At 49.6% G+C, this 20,134-nt stretch overlaps 1 protein-coding gene across 10 annotated transcripts in view; it reads right to left on the bottom strand.

The window, feature by feature from the left end:
* PTPN5 (protein tyrosine phosphatase non-receptor type 5) overlaps window positions 1-20,134 on the bottom strand; it is a 63,982-nt gene that overhangs the window by 32,000 nt on the left and 11,848 nt on the right. For 2 of the 10 annotated variants that reach the window (XM_032166436.2, XM_058446535.1), the window contains exons 2-3: window positions 12,163-12,250; window positions 5,995-6,071 (exon numbers count right to left, since the gene is read on the bottom strand). In XM_032166436.2, coding sequence (XP_032022327.1) covers window positions 5,995-6,071; window positions 12,163-12,182 — 97 coding nt within the window. In that variant the 5' untranslated portion in view covers window positions 12,183-12,250. Of the gene's footprint in view, window positions 1-5,994; window positions 6,072-12,162; window positions 12,251-14,423; window positions 14,516-18,129; window positions 18,254-20,134 lie in introns of those variants that run through there. The other 8 variants (XM_058446538.1, XM_032166434.2, XM_058446536.1 and 5 more) reach the window with 7 other exon arrangements.

The raw sequence follows: 20,134 nt of genomic DNA, 5'->3' as shown, positions 1-20,134 counted from the left end.
ATCTCAGCAGTACTACTACAACCAGGTCCATCTTCTGGAGATTTGTCCATCTGGGCTCCTGCACCTGCCCACAGACCAGCTTGAACCAGTACTAAGCACCACTCTGGGGGGCTTTGTGAAAACAGCGGCTAGCTGATCAGGGATGAGGCCCATTATGAGGTAAACCTGCTCCTTAAAATGCTCGACACAGCAGGTTCCTGAAGACATGAACCGAGACCCTATTCATGTTCTAGGTCACTTCTTAGAGGAAGCCTTCCCTGACCCCCCAAGATAGGGTTGCAAAATGGCTGTACCCTTCCATGGCACCCTAAACTGTTTAGGAGCAGGGACCATGTCTGTCTTGCTTGTCACTGTATCACCAGTGCCTGGCAAGCATGGAGAATGGAGTAGGTGTTCAATAAAATTGAGTGGATAAAAGAATCGGCTGCCTTTTCAACTGCCCTTGTTGGCTACTGGTCCAAGACCTCATCTGTGGCATGGTAGGAAGGCTATGTAGGCTATGACTTGTTCCTTCCTGCTGGTCAGAGATAGGTGCTGCAGGATTAGGGTGACAAAGCTTTCCTTGGTTCAGGCCTCCAGCTCCTTTACTTTAAAAAGTGGCACTTGGGATGGGCAGTGTCCTCTTGCTGAGACCTAGACCTTGTCCTTGGTCCAAAGGGAGGGTCCACTTAATACCCACAATGACACAGAGAGGAGTGCCTAGGGCTGGGTTGGGGGACAGGTTGCAACACATCAGGATCTAAGGTGGAGAGTAGGTCTCAGAACCACCAGCCCAAGAGGCCAGTTGTTTCTACCAAAAGTGCAATGGCCTACTCAGGCCTTCTGCATACTCATGACCTTGCATAAAGCCAGCTAATCATGACACACTGAAATCTCAGGTTGGTAGGGATTGTCATGGCTCCAGCCAGCTGCCCGCAGGAAGGCTCCAGGAGTACTTTGTTCCCAAGAGCAGCGTTGTCCTTAGACCTGGGCCCTGTGCCCCGTCTCTTCTGCCCATGGCACTCCCCATGAGCAGAGAAGTCCATAGGGCTCAGGAGATGTACTCAACTAGAGTCTCTTACCAGCTGGTGTCCATGCTCCCCTTTCCAGGATGTACTCTAACTACTAGGACTTCAGGATTTCCTGCCCAAATGGCTTGAAGTCTGCATGGGTCTCTTGCTCAGGTACATCCCTGTGAGGGTAGACACTGTCTCCTGCTTACGCATCCTCAGGTTTGACGGGTGGCCAAGGGGTAGCTATTAGGGTGCAGTGTGGACCAAGCCTGGACATACAGACTGGCCTGCCCACATGCATGCATGCAAGCAACGGCCCTTGCAGTGCAGGACTGAGCAGGGGTGGTATACTGCTAGGGTCTTTATTGGCAGTGTGACCTTGGTCCCTGCAGGCCTGCCCACAAGTCTACACGATGAAGATGCTGAGAGCAATGCCTGGTGATGTTGCTCTGTTCCATGTGCTGGCCCCCACTGGCACCTGTTGCTGTATCTACCTCCTTCTACCTTGTACCTCCGCGGCAGCTGCTGGGAGCTAGGATTATGCTGGGCTAGGCCTGTACTGGTGCTGGTTGGGGGAAGGAGTGGAGGCCCCAGCATCAGCAGTGCTGCCTGGTATCTTGCAAATGTGAACACCTACACATAGAAGGGAGTGTGTGAGTTTGAATGTACCAAAGTGTTTGGGTGACTGTGAGCAAATGAAGTGAGCAAGAAAGGAAGAGTGAAAGAGAAAAGGAGGGTGACCACATGAAAAAGGGTGTGTGCATGAGGGAGAAGAAAAATACATGTGTGTGCAGGTGCACGGGGTTGGGGAAGGCAGTGAGGTAGACACTCAGTGCGCCCACAGTACCGGGGAGCTGGGCATGACTGAGAGCCTGGGAAGAGGACAGAGAACGGAGAGGGAGAAAAGGAGTCTGCCTAGTCATTTTCAAGAGTGTGCGTGAAGAAGGGGTACAGTAGCGGGAGAAAGAGAAAGACACCTAAGGAGGGAATGAGAGAGTAAGCACATCTCCAGGAAGCACGCAGAGTGGAAGCCGCGGGATGGAGGGATGGAGCTGAGAGAGGTGAGCATGCAAGAGGAAGGCATGCAGGTGTGTGAGCCTGGAGGTGTGCATCCGCCCCTGCAGGGCTGTGTGAGACAGAGGCAGGCCACGTGCCCGGGTGACTGTGCGTGGGAACATGCATGTGCATCAGGGAGCATGCGGCTGTGACAAGTGAGCACAAACACGAGTGTGCAAGAGCACACGTGGGGGTGTCCCAGGGGCTGTGAGGCAGCATGCCTGGCCCTGGGGCATTGTTGGGGGGCTGTCAGGGGGTGTTGGTGATGTTGAAGATGTTTCCACTCCAGAAAGCTCTAGGGGGACTGTATGACCTGCTCCGTGTTGGCTCAGATCTGGGTGACTGTGGTGGCTGGGAGTGTTGGCCATGTTGCCCCCATCCGAAGGTGGGTGTGGGAACGAATGAGCCACCAGGCATGGCTGGCCCTCACTCTGCCTTGCCTCTGGCAAGACAGCCACGAGTGGAGAGAGTACTTGAGGGCTGGATTTTTATACCATCATTATGCAATTGCCTGCAGTGCTCATGGGCTCCTTCTAAAGGCCTAACACTCCAACTCTCTTGGCCTACAAACCCCCATTTCCTTTGATGTCCAAGTTGCAGTACAGGTCAGTGTCCGTGACAAACATTTGTGGAAGTCTACTCTACGCCAGCCGCTGGTGTAGACTTCCACAAATTCAATGTGAATTTACCCCATTCACAATGTCAAACCATTCTCTAGTTCTTTCCCACCCCCCTCTTCATGGCTTTAATTGTCTTCACAGCACTTGCCACTATTAACCATACTATGTGGCGTGACTTACTTATTTGCTGTCTATTTTTCCTTAATAGCAAATGTTTGTACAGCATTTGCTACATGCCAGGCATTGTTCTAAGATTTCTGTTAATTCACTGAATCCTCTAACAACTCTGCACAGCAGTGAATATTGTTCTTGCTATATTGTGAATGGGAGGCCCAAAAAGATTCAGTAGCTTGTCCGTGATCATCCCACTGGTAAGTGGTGGGGCCAAGCTGAGGTCCAGAGTCCCTGTTCTTGACTAGCACATAATACTGTCCTGGGAGGGTGGGAAATTTTTTCAGTTTGGATTTCTGTTCAATCTCTAGTGCTTACAACAGTGCCCAGCACATGTAGGTGCTCTATCAGTAGTGACAGAATGAAGAAATGAGTGAATACATGCTGGACATGGAGGATGCAGAGACGATATAGAGAGGTACTTGCCTTCAGAGAGCTCATGACCCCATGGAGGAGGCAAATAATTACTGCAATCCCCTATCAGGATGGCATCATGGGAGTCTAGAGGGTCACACAACTTGCTCGGCCTCTGCAACCAGGACTTCCCAGGGGAAGGACACAGATAGGGACAGGCACAGTGACATTGTCTACCTCCTCCAAACTCCTATCTGGCACACACACACCTAAACTCTTTCTGCCTCAGTCCACAGGGTGCCAGAAGATGACAGTGGCTCCATGGGGACAACAGAGGCAGAACAAGGTAGTGGTGATGACATGGGCTACTGAGAGAGACTGCCTGGAGTGAATCCTCTCTCTACCAGCTAAGTGACCTTGGACAGACTGCCTAAGCTCCCAGGGCCTTGGTCCTCTCATCTGTAAGAAGGGAGTAGCAAATGACACTGATTTCCTGGGATATTACATGACCAAAACTCTTCTATTCTACACTGGTTGCTGGCTTTTGGGGAGAAATGGGAGAGAACATTGGGATTCAACCTATTAGGCTTATTACTGCAGCCTCTCTGCTGTGGCTTCATCCCATTTTGCAGAAGCAGCTCGGAGCGGAAATTGTCCATGAACTTTCCTTAGGGAAGGGACTATGTCTGTTTTATTTACCACTATATCTCTAGTACCTAGTACCTGAGACCTAGTAGGTGCTCAATAAGTACTTGAGTGAAATGGCTGAGTGGTTACATTTATTTATTCCCCCAGGACCCTTGTGAAGATAAATATTCATATTGCTATTGTTTCTATTCACAGATGAGGGACTGGAGCTCCAGCAAGGTTAAGTGACTTGTGCATAAACACACAGCCTGAAGCAGAACAGGCGGACTCAAACACCAAATCCCATGCTCTTTCTTCCTCCACACCGTGCTACTCTCTGGACTCCTATTCATCCTGTCCTATTTTCTGCGGGTTTCTTCTAGTGGGGCCATCCCTGATTGTAGAGTCATCTCCGAATTCTATGACTCATATCTGAATCACAGAACTGTTTAATAGTTGAAGGGGACTTCTGATGTCATCTGGACCTCCCACCCATTGTGGAAATTTCCTCTCCATTGTCTATCTATCTAGTACTTGAATGCCTCCTGTGATGGAACACTCATTTCTTCCTCTGGAATTATCGAGTTCTATGACTGGACCACTTTTAGAGTCAGAGAGTTCTGCGTCTATGGGCCAAGAGGCCTGTTTTTAATTTCAATGCCTTGGGCTTACGTCATCCTAAGATACACAGAATAGAACTGCTGCCCCTTCCGCAAGACAGCCATTCAGATATTCAGGAAGTTCTCACATCTTTTCAGAGAATTCTCTTCTAGACAGATGGTTCCGTCTTGGACCATTTCAACAGGCTGCCCCAAGTGTTTTGAGCAATGGCACCCCCTACTGGTTCACGTATGAACTGCACCAAAGGGCTTCCTCAGGAGCGGGGGCACTGAGTGTGGTGTGAATAAAATACCACTTATTTTGAAGAGTCATCGCTTTAGACTCATGCCTGGTTGTTTCCAATGTCTATCTTAAAGAGTGTCACGTGAAGACTCCATTCTAAGGTTCCTTGCCAATCATGAGGTCTCTGACAAGCTACAGGTTTGGAATTTCAAAGTTAGAGTTCAAAAGACTTGTCTCTCTTTTTCTTTTTGTTGGAGACGGAGTCTTAACTCTGTCGCCCAGGCTGGAGTGCAGTGGCGCGATCTTGGCTCACTGCAAGCTCTGCCTTCTGGGTTCAAGCCATTCTCCTGCCTCAGCCTCCCAAGTAGCTGGGACTACAGGCACCCGCCACCACGCCTGGCTAATTTGTTGTATTTTTAGTAGAGACGGAGTTTCACCATGTTAGCCAGGATGGTCTCGATCTCCTGACCTTGTGATCCGCCCGCCTCGGCCTCCCAAAGTGCTGGGATTACAGGTGTGAGCCACCATGCCCAGCCCAAAAGACTTGTCTTCTAACAAAATGTTCAGAAGGAGAGATATGAAAATATATGCTATCTTACAGGATTATGGCAATTTTTCTTTTTTTATTTGTATTTATTTTCTAATATTTTGACAGTTAACCTTTTGTTATAAGAAGGAAAAGAACAATAAAAATCTATAAAAAAATATAAAACTGTCCCCCCACCCCTTCTTTTTCTTCCTTCTGAGGCTGTTTATCATGGCATGGGTCATGGGGCTACAACTGGGACAAGCTGCCACCCTGTGGGCAAGAGTGCCTTGGTAATATCTCCATGGTGGCTGCAATGGCCTGGCTCCCTGCCAGTGTGGTCAACTGGACTCAAGCAGCACAGTTTCACCCTCAAGCCAGGCTTCTCAACAGGGAGATCAGGTAGTTCTCCACATCCCCCACCGCATCCTTGGCTCATGCTGCCTTCAGGTTTTGTTTTCTACCCTTACCGCTTGAAGTCAGCCCAGCACTGAACGGTCAGTGGTCATCCCCTAGGAACCCTGCACTCCTCAGCTCTTCGTCCTTCTTTTCACTTCCTAGCACACCCTCAATTGCCTGCTCTTCCCTCCATGTGAGCCTAGAGCAGCTCCAAATGATAACAGGTCAGAAGGCATCAGGGATTAGAAAAATAAGTCCCCATTTAAACCAAGAGCTATGGAGCAGCTGCATGGTTCTTCTCGTGCAAGTTCATAGCTAGCTAGGCTTTACTCCAGCCCCAGCGTCAGCTGGGGCATTCTCTCTCCACTCTGAGGTCTGGAAGGACCTGGGTGCTGGGAAGACTCACCCGGTAGCCCCTCACTGCAGCACATGTCCAGGGCCCCTCCCTTGGAGTCATCAGCAGCGTGGTTCTCTCTCTCACTCCTGCAGCAGGATGGAAAAGGTAAGAAGATGCTGTTGAGCCAGGATCAAGACAAAAACCCTGAGCAAAGATAAGAAGGCTCCCTCTCCTGTATTCTGTATCCCTTTGAATAACCCCACCCCATCAAAGGGACCTGAGGAAAATACCAGCCTATTGAGGGGTCAAGCTGCAGAGGCAGGAGCAGAATTTTGCAGGGTCTTCCTTGTGGAATCAGTGGCAGCAGTATCATCACAACCATCATCATCATCATCATCATCATTACCATCATCATCTCTACCACAGTAGGAGGATTTACTATATGCAAGCACTTTGCAAACTTTATCACATTAAATCCTCACCATGACCTCATGAATGAGGGATCATTAAACAGGCTCAGAGAGGTTAAGTAACTTGCCCAAGGTCTGTTTAATGTTCTTTAAATGTTCTGTTGAGCTGTGGCTCAACAGAATAGAGATGAGTTTGAAATTATGGCCTAGGACTCCAGGCTCATGCTCTTGCTGCTATGCCATTCTGTCTCCTAGTTCCAGTGGTTTTGAACCATGGGTGGACAAGAAGAGGGCTCTAAGTAACCCACAATCCTGTGTCCAGCTCTCCAGGATAAGCAAGTCCCCTCTGCCCCAGGCAGTAAAAAGTGGCATGCAGAACTCTTCTCCAGAAATAGCTAGAAAAAATAGTTATATACATGTTTTGTATAGTCTAAATATTTCCTTGCTGAAATCAGAGAACCCTCTTTCTAGCTTATCAGGGTACCTTATAGGAGAGTATGGGGGTCTAGTTTTTCTCCTTTACCTGATAAGCTGGAAAAAGGTTGCTGGAGATCAGCTAGATCCCATGAAGCATCTTGAGAGTAGACATATCTTGAGGGCAACCACTTGACTCACAGGGGTTCCCCTACCCTGGGAATGGCCTGAAATGCAGTGTGGGTTCCAATGGCCTTGTCTGCCTTTCATGTCTCTGACCCTTGGCAGTAGCTGATGACTGATCCAAGGCTGGACACACAAACCAGGCTGGGTCAATCAGATCCTCTCCCTTGCACATTGAAAATGCATTCTGGTGCATTTCGCTGGTGCTGAATCATGGTAGCCACAGTGCCCTGGAGAGAAGACCTGCTGCTGAGGGCCTGAGAGCTGCCTTGTTCCCATCTGTACTGAGTCTTGGACAATATGCCCATCAAGACCATAAGATGGCCATGGATCCTTCCAATAAATCCCCACATTTTAGCTTACGCCAGTGGGATGTGATTTCTGAAACTGGCAACCAAAAGAACCTTTGACATAGCCTTGCTAGCATACTTCCAGGAATTCCAGAAGCTCAGCAGCTTCTCTGCCCCCAAGTCCTGCTATCCTGCTTCTTGAACTGGCCCTAGAGCCTGTTTCAGGCCCAAGTTCAGATTTTAAATAATTAAGGGCAGAGAGGCCAGGTTCAGGGCGGCCCTTCTCTCTCTGATATCTTCTTTTTCAACTGGCATTATATCATTTTATTTTTTTCCTCAACCCAATTGCCAGGGTCTCTGAGAATCACAAGTCCTAGAGCCCAGCACTCCTGCAGAGAGGAGGTCACCTCCTTCAAGGTAACTTTAAGTGCATTCTTTAAATGTCTCTGGAGTCCCTCCACATTTCTCCCTCCCCATCTTGGTCCCAGCCGCCATCATCTCTTGCCTAGATTGCTGTGGCAATATTTTAACTGGTTGCTGGCATCCACTCAGGCTGGCCTCCAAAACATTCTCCACGTGGCTCTAATGCTTATGGCATAGAAAATCTGTGCAGTTTACAAACTGCACAACTGGATGTGGAAGTCCCCTTTGCCCCAGGCAATGGAAAGTGGCATGGTGAACTCTTCTCCAGAAGAGAGGAGCTAGAATCAATTCCTCAAAGCTCAATGTTTATCACATAACCTTTCTTGAAAAAATATTTTCATGGCATCCTTATTGTATTTAGAACAAAGAAAAATCCTTTGACATAGTTCACTGGATGTTGGGTGGTCTGGTCCCTGTTGATCCCTCCAGCCTTACCCCATGTCCCTCTCCCCCTTAACCTCTGCACTCCAGCCACACTGAGAAGGCTCTTCCCTCACAGTGCCTTCCACATGCTTTTCTCTCACATGGTATGCACTTGACACAGTTAGAAATGTCACTGTAATATATGCCATTCCTCAACATCTGTCTCCATCATTAGACTGTGGCTTTCATGAAGGCAGGGTTCACTATTTCTGTTTTATTTACTTTGTATCTTCAAAGCCTCGCACAGTGCCTGGTTCGTAGTAGGATGTTCAATAAATAAACACTTATAAAATAAGTAAATGTTGACCTGACGTTCTTGAGAAAACATTAGGAACCTCAAACACAGCCATCATCTGAGCTGCTTTGTGGACGGGTCTTTGTTAAGTAGCTGGGAGCTCTCCTCCACAGCTGTTGTCCACAGAAGTCAGAGAATCACAGATCTGGAAGGCCTCTCATTTTACAGAGGAGAAACTGAGGCAGAGGATGGGGTCTGACTTGCCCCACATTTTATATTGAGCTGGTGGTGGCCACAGGGATTGTTTGAGAGCACCCACCCCCAACCTTCCAATCCTAAACTTGTTCTTTCCTTACCCTAAAGAGCACCCAGCTGGATGGCAGCCCATGAGGGCTGACCCCTGGCTGGGTACTGAAAGGCACAGTATCCAGATACCTCTGGAAGGGGACCCATGTGTGACTCACACCTGCTTTCACACCTTAAGCCTCTCAGGCCCCAAGCTGTGTTCAGAATAGCTCAGTGCTGCATGTGTGCGGTGGACTCTATAAATAAGCTTCCTAGAAAATGACTAATTTCATAACCAGAAAAGCAGAACGAGTAGCACCTCTTGACTGCAAAGGAAAATGGAGCAAGAGCCTCTGCTGCTCTTCCCTGCAGTCGAAGGACTCCAGGCAACCCCAGCCACAGCCTGCGTGTCTAGGCTGTCCAGAGGAGGGTTTAATTAGCTTTCCAAAGAAAATAGATGGCCCATTCAGGCTGGATGGGGAACCCAGTCTCTGGGTGCTGCCTTCCTCCCTCCCCACCAAGAGCAGAAATAGCTACTTTTATTGGATTGCTAAGGCTCCTGCTCTCTCCTTCCCCACTTCTATCAGCCAGGCAACAGGAACAGAACACTGGCCTGTGACAACAGCAGCCACTTGCTGGGCTGCCCCCACCACTGCTTCCCTTATAACCAGAGAACACCAGGGATGAAGGGACTTGGAAATCACCCAGCCTGCCCCCACTTCACTGATGGAGGATGTCCCGGAGTGAAAGCAGCTTCCCAAAGCCATCATCGCATTCGACAGGCGTGTGCCGAGCACCTCCTGTGAGCAAGGCCTGGAGCTGCCCTAGGAATACAGTGATGAATAATCCAGGTCCCTCCCTGCAGGCTCCCAGTCTTCTCAGGGAGACAGACAGGCAGACACGACTGTACCCTGATGCCTGCTTTAATTGATGTATGCATGTGACCACCCTGGGGAAGGCTCTGCTCATTTGTGGGAGGGGCAAGGGGAAGAGGAAGTCTTCTCCAAGGGGGAGACAAGAGCTGGTTTTAATTTTTTAAAAATTAATTATTTAATTTTTGAGATGGAGTCTCACTCTGTTGCCCAGGCTGGAGTGCAGTGGCACTATCTCAGCTCACTGCAACCTCTGCCTCCCTGGTTCAAGTGATTTTCCTGCCTCGGCCTCCCAGTAGCTGGGATTACAGGCGCCTGCTACTATGCCCGGCTAATTTTTGTATTTTTAGTAGGGACGGGGTTTCACCGTATTAGTCAGGCTGGTCTCAAACTCCTGACCTCAGGTGATCCTGCTTGCATCGGCCTCCCAAAGTATTGGGATTACAGGCATGAGCCACTGCGCCTGGCCAGGAGCTGGTTTTTAAAATATGCTTTTAGGTGAATGAGGGGTTGGGAAAAGGATTTCTTGGGTAGAGCAAATAGAAAGAGCAAGGCATGGAAGCCCAAGATGTATGGAACATCTGGTGCAATCAGAAGTAGGCTGGTCAGTGGGATGGAGCAGCAGATGGGGGCTAGGCCTCAGCAGAGGCACGTGGGCAAGAAGCAGCCTAGAAGACAGGAATCCTGCCTCCTGGGGGGAGGGGGGGGGCGGGGAAGCCCTCTTCCACTTGATCATGTGGCTTCCCTATGGCTTCCCTGCACTGAGAGTGATGCTGGCTCTCTCACACCTGGTCTGGCTGGGTAGGTCTGTAACAGGACGTGGGGGCAGCAGCTTATGTTTAAGGAATGGACTTTAGACCCAGGTGGTAGCGTCCGATCTGGTCTGAAACTACTCTTTTTACTGTGCTAAAATTCCCACAGCATAAAATTCAACATTTTGACCATTTTAAAGAGTACAATTCCATGGCATTTAATACATTCATAATGTTGTGCAACCATCATAATGATCTGCTTCCAGAATATTTTTGTCACCCCAAAAGGAAATCCTGTACTCATTAGGGAGTCACTCCCTGTCCTCCTCCCCCCAGCCCCTGGCAACTGCTTATCTGCTTTCTGTCTCTATGGCTTTGCCTATTCTGGATATTTCATATAAATGGAATCATAAAATATGTAGCCTTTTGTGTTTGGCTTCTTGCACTTAGCAAGTCTGTAGCATGCATCAGTACTTCATTCCTTTTCATGGATTCCTTTTCACGGCTGAATAATATTCTACTGTAGGATAGATGACGTTTTATTTATCTATTCATCAGTTGAACATTTGGGTTGTTTCCACCTTTTGGCTATTTGTGAGTAGTGCTCCTATGAACCAAACTGCTCTGTCTCCACTCTCCTCCCATCACGCTTGTGGTTTTGGGCAATCCTTTCTGCGCTCTGAGTCTGAGGCCTCACTTATGAAAATATGGTGGTCAGACTCTAAGCCCGTTGTAACTTGAATGTCACCACCTTCCTCTGCTCGTTCGTATGTGTGAAGGTAATGCGTTGTGCAGCTACGCCATCAGTGCTGGGTGCTGGAGATCCAGACTAGACTACCCATCCCATTTTCTAGAAGCTCACGGCCAGTGCAGGAGATACAGAACAGACGCTGCCGTGGGCTGGGTGAAGTGTTCTAACAAAGGCACCGCCCCTCTGCCTGGGGGGTAGAGTGGGGGATGGGGGATGCTATTAGGAGACATCCTGGAGTCTCCTAACATGAAGTCCTAGCTTTGCCCAGGACTTCTGCAGAGAAAGAGCTGGCTGGTTTGCTGAGCCAGTCAGGGAGCCTGAGCCTGCTTCCAAGGTGGGTGAGGAGCAAGGGAGAACTGGGATGCTGAAGCCAGGATTCCTGGGTGTGAGGCTGAGCCAAGCCCAGGCAGACATGCCCTCTATCCTGGGCTTTGTGCTCCTGGTACCCCGTAAACACCCCTCACTGTCAACGTGGAGCTCCTACCACCCTCTTAAAACTCCAACCCCACCTGACATCTCTATTCACCGAATTAAACCTCTCCATTCCTCCTTTTGAGCCTTGTTTGCGCTGTTCCCTCAGCCTGGAAGATCCTTTTCCCCTTTTGTCAAATCTTACTCATTCTCCAAGGTGCGACTCAGGTGGTGCATCTTCCACGGAGCACTCCCTGATCTCTCAGGAAGAACTGCGTCCTCCCACTTCTGGGCTCCCCCACACACCTGGTTCATATGTCCCTTTGTCTCTTACTTTGTTCTGCTGCTATAGTTAGCTGTTTATGCACCTGCCTCCCCCACCAACTTCCGACTTTGGAGCATCCTCACCCCCTCAACCACCTCTGCATCCCAGGTGTTTAGCACAGAGCCTGAGCCTGTTGATGTACACCTTAAAGGCCAAATGCAGGGTAGTGGCAGGGTCTCAGGGTTGGTAGCTTTAGGGGCTCTAGGAAGGCAGACTCCAGCTAGGAGCCTCCCAATTAAAGAAGATGGCCAAACCATAGCCACGAAGAGGCCCATAATGCCATCCAGATTTTCATCAGCATGTTCAGCAGGCAGGGGCAGAGGACACGCTGGTTTCATGGAAAAGGAATGATCAGGCTGAACACCTCATGAGAATGAGTCACGTGCCCCACAGCATCCAGATGGAGAAGGCTTGGCCTCCTCAGTGGGCAGGCTACAGGGGGACGGCATAAACGCTCACTCACCTGGCTCCCTCATAATTCATTCCCAAGGTGTCTGGATGGGAAAGGGTGCCATCTTCCAGGGCAGGAAGCTTTCTCTGCAAAAAGCAAGCTGGAGATATAAATGAAGGAGAGAGGGCAGCTTCAGATCATCCAGATGGGAAAACGGGGCAAAGAGAGATGAGTGACTAGTCTCAGCTCACACAGTGTGCCAACAATTTCTTTTCAGGTAGTTAAAATCCTGATTTCCTTTTGGGAGTCACCTTTCTCCTCCCCTGGTGCCCTGCTTGCCCCTTGCTACACAGACAGCCCAGAATCAGAACTCAGTTACCTGTTATTTATATCATACCCCAAAGCCTTCTAATAAAGATCTTTTCTGCCTAAGTTACTCAGAGTCCTCTTCTGTTGCTGGCAACCACAGAACCCAGACTGATGCGTGCAGCAAACTCGTGGAATGAATAGGCTCTGAGCCCAGGACTCCCAATGCTTAGTTCACTGCTATTTCCGTCCTGCCAAGCTGCCTACCCTCCTTGCCCAGCTGTCCACTGTCCAGCCATCTGTCCTCACGTCTGAGCAGACTGCAAACTTGAGTGTTCTGGATCCCAAACACAGGGTCTGAGTGTTCTCTGCTTGGGATGTGCCCAGACAAATGACTTCCCTTCTGTCCCTGCTCTTCTCTGAGTGGGAGAAGTGGGTGCGGGCATGGCAGGGACCCCAGGTAAGGGAAGATGAAAAGTGCAGGGTAGGCCCAGCCTGCTGAGGGGCTCGGGCAACAGTTGTCCATTTTTCATTTAAATCTGATTCAGGGATTGGACCATTCATTTGTTCAACCCGTTTACTAAACACCTGCTATGTTCAGGCTACGTGTGGGACCCTGGGAATACAATGAACGACAAGTATCTCATGGGGGATGTAGGTAAGAAGAAAAGGCAACGGTGACACAGGTGACCCGTGTGTGGGGAGATGAGCAGGGTGCCCTGGGAGTGCCAGCCAGACCCCTAGGGAGGCAGAGGACTCAGGAGACGTTTGGTTCCCAGGAAGGGCCGTCTCTGGTGAGATGTGAAAGAGGAGTGGGGGTGAGAGGCCGTGGGATGAGACAGGAGAGGGTGGGGTGCTCCAGGTAGAAGGAGGGCATGCAGACGGGCCTGGAATTGACACAAAGCAGGGCACATTCAAGGACTAGAAAGAAATGTAGTCTAAAAGGGGAGTGTGGTGTGGGATGGGACAATCTACTGAGCCGCTCACTTGGAATTTTTTTCCTTATCCCTCCCCTTCTTTCCAGAGAGGTAAGACAGACCTATACTCCCTTGGGAGAGGCAGCTTGGCTGCAGGACCAAAGGCCAAGTTCCTGGAGGAGCTATCCTTCCAGTCTTTGTGAAAGCTGGAGCACCTGGGAGCGGGTGTCTCTTGGTCATGGAGGTGGGGGTGTGAGGAAGGGGAGGGGGTCTCCGGGCCTGGGAAGGTGACAGAGCCCAGAGCCCATCAGTTCCATGACTGGTGCCTGGTTGTGTGGGTGGGTGGCACTGAGTGCATAGAGAGGACTGGATCTCAGCCTCCAGGGCTTCCGCTGCACCCCAACACGGCGCCCTCCCTACAGAAGGCACAGAGTCTGCAGACCCAGAGGGGCTCTTCAGTGGGGCTGGGGCATCTCGGCTATAATCAGTGTGGTCTCCTTGAAACATCCCTGGCATGGGGGTCACAGCAGTGGGTCAGAGTCACTCCAGTGATGACTGGGATTGAATTTCCTACCAGATAGGAATGCTGGGGAGCTCTGAGTCTGGGCTAATTTCATTTAAGGAGCATAATGAGACATTTCTTCCATACCTGATATTAAGGATTAAAAAAACCAACCAGTTCTAAGAATAGATTCTTGGCTTGGGAGGCAGAAGACCAGCTAAAAGGTGGGTGTGTCAATCAGGTAAGAGATGGGGCATCCTAGCCTGGGACTGCAGCTGGGGACTGCCCCCTTGCTGGGCCACCTGCTCCAGTCACTCTGATTTCAGACCATAACTGCCTTTTCATCACCCCCGTGACCATGAAGGACATCCTTCCCTTCACCCCTTTGCTTAGGCTGTCTCTCCTGCCTGGAAGGCCATCACCTCTTTGCACCCCTCCTTAAAATCAAACTCAGACTTTAAGCTCCAGCTTAATCTTGAATTGCTCTAGGAAGCCTTCCTGGGGACAGGTCTTCACTCTGCTCTAGTCAAACTGTGTGGCTCTGGGAAAGTGTCTTTATCACTCCGAGCCTTAAATTTTTCTCATATGTCTAACACGGATGACAATACCTTCCACACAGGATTGCGGTGAAGATCACCAGTGAATGAGAAAGGTGAATGTTGACTATCGTGGTGACTGGTGAACAGCAGGTGCTCAGGATCTGTGCAAACAACCAACAAAGGCACAGCAGAAAAATGAGGGTGGTAGTGGTGGTGGGGAAGCAGGTGTAGACAATGTATAAACTCCCAGGAAAGGGCTGGGAACCTAGCTTCTAGAAAGGGCAAAAGGCTCTGAACAATGCCAAGTTGTCTGGGGCAGCCTCTGGACAAGAGAGGCAGCCCAGGACCATGTGCCCTCCCTCGCTGACAACAGAAAGGCGTTGCTGGGCCTGCAGGTGTCTGTGGTCTGGACCAAAGGTCCAGTATGAACTGAATTTACCAGCTTCCGCCTGTACTCTGAGGAGGAGGCGGCTGGAGGGGACTTGAGGAGCCCCCATCCTTCCAAATTCCTAGATTGGGTGGTATGGGAGCAGGAAAAACACACACAGATTCTTTGCTGGCTTTGGCCACCCTGCTGGGACCAAAGTAGCAGGGGCTAGCTGCGTAGGCAGCATTGAGAGAGACCAGGGTCTCATGGTTGAAGCCAACACATTGTCCCAAATACACCTTTTGGGGGGAGGGTCAGAAATTCATGATGATTCAGCTCAGACTCTGTGGACCCTCCCAGCCTCTTCTCAGGGCCACTCTGGCTTTCTTTTAAAATCTACACTTTTTAAATTTCATGGTCAGGTTGGTGAGGATGGAAGGGAACAGGAGGAAGTGATCAGAGAGAGGAAGGAAGAAGGAAAAAGGGCAGAAGCAATCTTAGGGCCACCTGTTCAGTAACATCTTAGCTCCTGACTGAAGAGGATAACAATGACGGTATCTTCACAACAGAAATGGCAGCTATCACTACTGCACCTGGACCACACAGGCCAGGCCCTGCTCCAGTGCCTTGCATGTGTTAGCAGATTCAGTCCTCACAGCAGCCCCTAGAGGAACGTACTAACATTCCCTGCATTTTCTAGAGGAGGAAATAAAAATTCAGAGAAGTAAAGTGACCTGCCTAAGGCCACACAGCTAGTCATCACAGAGCTTCCCCCACTGCCCACATTCCTAACCTCTCTTTCATTTTTTAGCTTTTGGTAAGAAAAAATATTCTGCAAATACAATAGGAAGAGACTGCACATCATAGCAGTTGCTTTCTGTATGTTCTTTTAAAAAATCCTCAACATAAATCTATGTGAGTAACATGTGATGATCCCCATTTTTACAGATGAGAAAACTAAGGCTCAGGGGGTGAAGTGACCCAAGTGAACGAGTGAAGGAGCAAGAGGGCGATCCCTGTGCCTGTGTCCCTGCTTGGGCTCACTGCTGTTCTCCACAGAAGAACGACTGGAAGTCCTGGGCTGGACCATGACCTCGGGTTTCTCCACTTGAAGCAGTAGCTCAGGGAGCAGGCCTCGGGAGGCTAGCTTGCATGGGGAGTTTGGGAGGCTAGCTTGGGTGGGGAGCCTGTGATGGTGGCAGCTGTGTTCCATCAGTGCCGTGACGAATACACTCACTGGCCCAGGCCCCAGAAGCCTTGGGCTCTAGTCCCAGGCTACTGTGTGACCTTGGGCTAGTCATTTCCCTTATCTGAATCTCAGTAGCCCCAAAGGAAAACCAAAGCACCTGAATGAGATGACCTCTAAGGGCCTTTCCTTAGAGGTCAGGCTTCAATTCCGGGCCTGTCAGGTTTAACGAGGCAGAGGGTGGAAAGGCAGTGAACCAGCAGAGGGCGCTCACAGCATCAGGGAAACTGGCCTTGGTCCATGGAGCCCAAACTTCAAGTGTGTCCGGCCTGAGCCAATTATTAACAGAGTCCAGGTTCAGCTGTGATTTGATGCTGTGGATGGTCCTACCTGATTATAAACGATGCGGCGGTCAGGGACCCAAAAGATAGAAAGGCAGGATTTTGGAGTTCAAAGGTGATCTGGTCTGATCCTCTGTTCTCCAAGACTCTGAAAACATTGCATTCTGCTCCCTCTCCCTGCACCTGCCCCCAGGTATGCAGTTGAATTTACAGGGAGAAAACAGGCAATCGTAAATGCAAAGGTGTGATCACACCTCTTGTGGGCGTCTTCTGGTATTTCCGTTCAGTTACATGCTTGCTCCTACCTATAATGCTTTAGGATGCGCTTTTCCCTCCACTGGAAAGCCCCCTTTTCCCTTCTCTGCTTGGAAAATTCTTATTTGCCTTTTAAGACTGTTCAAATGTTACCTCCTCAATAGAACCCTCCCCGACTCCCTTAGGAAGAACTGGGTACTCCGTCTTCTGTTCTTACCCCTCCATACGGTCATTATCTGTTGATGCCAGTCTCCCTGCCTCACACAGAGCTACCTGGACATAAACCTGTGGTCTATGATTACCGCAGCTTCCTTTTATTGCAGTCTTATTGTGTGCTAGATGTCATGCCAAGCACCACACATGTATGACATCATTCACTTCTCTCTATAACCATATGAGGTAAACAGTCATCCTCCACCTACACGTGGAGATTGGGACTTGGAGACACTAAGTCACCTGCTCAAGGTCATATAGTTGGTATGTGGCAGAACCAGGCTTCAAACTCAGTTTATCTCAACCCCGGGCTTTATTTAAATCACTAGGTTTACAGCACCTGATACAGACTTTTCTGTTTCCCATGTCCAATACTGTATCTGGCACCAGGCAAATGTTAAAAAAAAAAAAAGAAAAAAAGAAAAGTGGGGTAATGTTTGAGCATTTACAAATGGCTCATTAAAAACACTATAAAGGGCCAGGCACGGTGGCTCATGCCTGTAATCCCAGCACTTTGGGAGGCCGAGGTGGGAAGATCACCTGAGGTCAGAAGTTTGAGACCAGCCTGACTAACATGGTGAAACCTCGTCTCTACTAAATATACAAAATTAGCCGGGTGTGGTGGTGGGCGCCTGTAATCCCAGCTACTTGGGAGGCTGAGGCAGGAGAATCACTTGAACCAGGGAGGCAGAAGTTGCAGTGAGCCAAGATCGCGCCACTGCACTGCAGCCTGGGCAATAGACTGAGACTCCATCTCAAAAACAAACAAACAAACAACACCATAAAAGTAGTAAACACATAGGCTTTGGCTCTGGACTACCCAAGTATGAATCAAGGCTCCCCCACTGGCTGCCTGATCTTGGGCAAGACTTTGAGTTCTCTGTGCCTCAGTTTCTTCATCTGTGAAGCAAGGATAAGTGTGTCTACAATTCAGAGGGTTATAAAGGAGATTAAATGAATGTTGATCTTCACACAAAGTTTTTACATGAGATGTATGGAAAATGTGTAGAACAGGGCCAGGAAGCTTCTAAAAATGTTAATTGTCATCATCTTGTGTTTCAGGCTTTGCCTGTTTCCCAGTTAATGTAACTTTTCTCCTCCCACGGTTAAGGTCCATGAAGGCTCTGGGATGAATCTTGTGGTGTGCTGATAAACTGGTTCTTAACTTTCTCTTTACTGGACCTGAACTGCTGTATCACTGGGAGCAAGATGAAGTAAACTAGAATATTATGCAGGAATTAAAAAAAGAAGAATGTAGGCCAGGCATGGTGGCTCACACCTGTAATTCCAGCATTTTAGGAGGCCGAAGCAAGAGGATCGCTTGGGGCCATGAGTTCAAGACCAGCCTGGGCAACACAGTGAGCTCCTATCTCACCAAAAAATAATATGTGAGCGGGGCATGGTGGTACACACCTGTAGTCCCAGCTACTCAGCAGGCTGAGGCAGGAGGATCGCTTGAGCCCAAGACTTCAAGGTTGCAGTGAGCTATGATCGCACCACTCCATTTCAGCCCAGGTGACAGGGCGAGACCCTGTCTCTGAAAGAAAGGAAAAGAGCCCTGATTTGTGCCCTCTGCCAATTTCATGGTGCAAATGCTCCCACCGTGGCTGATTTCAAGCTATGATTGTGAAGAGTCATGCTGCCAGTCGTAGCAGAGGTCCAGAGTTTTGCTCAATCTGTGCCTCAGTTTCATCTTTAAAATAGATCAGCAATAGGACCTAACTCAAAATACTGTTGAGGTGTAAACCTGAAGCTCTTAGACGAGCACATGGCACATTGTATGCTCTGTTAGCCAATATTACTGTTAAGAGTTTTAACTCAGTCTCACTGTTGCTTATCTGGCTTGGACACTGACCCAACCCCAGCAACTGGCCTTCTGCTCTGATGGGCAGTCTCTGCCTTCTGGGAGTAGGCCTTGTCCACCTTGCAGCTCTCCCTTCGCCCTCTGTGATTTGTCCCCACCCAAATCTCACGTTGAATTGTAATACCCAGTGTTGGAGGTGGGGCCTGGTGGGTCACAGAGGCGGATCCCGCATGGCTTGTGCTGTCCTGACGAGAGTTCTCACAAGATCTGGTCTTTTAAAAGCATGTGGCACCTCCCTCAACTCACTCTCTTGTTCCTGCTTTCGCTGTGTGATGTGCCTGCACCCTCTTTGCCTTCTAATTGTCAGCTTCATGAGGCCTCCCTAGAAGCCAAGCAGATGCCAGTGCCCTGCTTCCTGTACAGCCTGGCCATGGGCCAATTAAACCTCTTTGCTTTATAAATTACTCAGTCTCTTGCATTGCTGTGACGAAATTGCTGTATTTCTTTATAGTAATGCAAGAATGGTCTAACACACCCCGGAACTAGAATTCTGGCCTAGCCTGTGTTGGTTACACACCCACCCTGATCACACATTATTTCATGCCTCTGGTTTCATCCCTAGACTTCCCTCATGCTGCCCTGGGCCTGGGCTGCCCGTGCAGCTGTGCCTTGCTCCGGATGGTCCATGATGATCCTTCTGGCATCTGCTCTGCTCCTCATTGCTTACAAGGCTCCTTCTCACAGGGCTGGGATGTACTTACAGAGGGGAAAGCTGAAGTTCAGAGCTCAGTTTGCTCCCACCTGCAACTAGAGGGGCCCCTAGCTCCTGCCACACCCTGCTGTGAATTCCAGCTTCTCACCAGGGCCCCTGCCCCCAGCCTGATTTAACCCTTCTGTGCTCAGGCCTGGCTCAGGTCATGGCAACCTGGGAAGATCTCGGCATTTTTGAGTTTGGTGGAAGAGTCTAGCTGAGTCAGAAGCAGGGCCTGGAGGGGAAGACACAGACAGGCTGGGTTTTGAAACGTTAGCTGGATTTGAGGCTCTTTTGCCAGGAAAAAGAAAAAATAGAGTGTAAACTAGGAAAAAATACCCAGGTGGGACCAAGAGTCAAGGTTGAAAGGAACCTGACCTCTTGAATTCAAATTTAATAAATAGCAGCTGCATACCTACCGTGTGCCACATGCTTCTCAGTACCTTATTTCATTAGCTCTTTGAGACAACCCCATGAAAACATCATTATCTCACTCTGCAGGAGCTATAGGCACTTAGAGAGGTTAGGGACTGATATGAGAGCAGGTACGTGGTCTCCCTGGTCCTGCTCAGGTGGCCAATGGAGAATACAGGAAGGGGCCTGGTCCTGGGCCAAGGATGGCTGATTCTCTCCTTGCCCTGTGCCAGTGGACAGCTGGAAACCTGGGCCCAGGGCAGGCTGTCAACAGAGGTCCTCAGTCACGGGCTGAATTCCTCAAAGCATGACAGACTGACCATTCTGAGGTCACATATTGTAAGGCAACCATGGTCCTCCGGGAAAAGGATGAATTCAGAGGCAGAGAGACCTGGCTAAAATGCTGTGCTCTGCCACTTTCTCCACATGGGGCCTTGGGCCGGTGTCCT

This window comes from Hylobates moloch, unplaced genomic scaffold (assembly GCF_009828535.3).
Source record: "Hylobates moloch isolate HMO894 unplaced genomic scaffold, HMol_V3 SCAFFOLD_11, whole genome shotgun sequence".
NCBI classification, from domain to species: domain Eukaryota; kingdom Metazoa; phylum Chordata; class Mammalia; order Primates; family Hylobatidae; genus Hylobates; species Hylobates moloch.
Note: the sequence above shows the minus strand (reverse complement) of the source record. Positions and strands in the feature narration are given on the sequence as shown.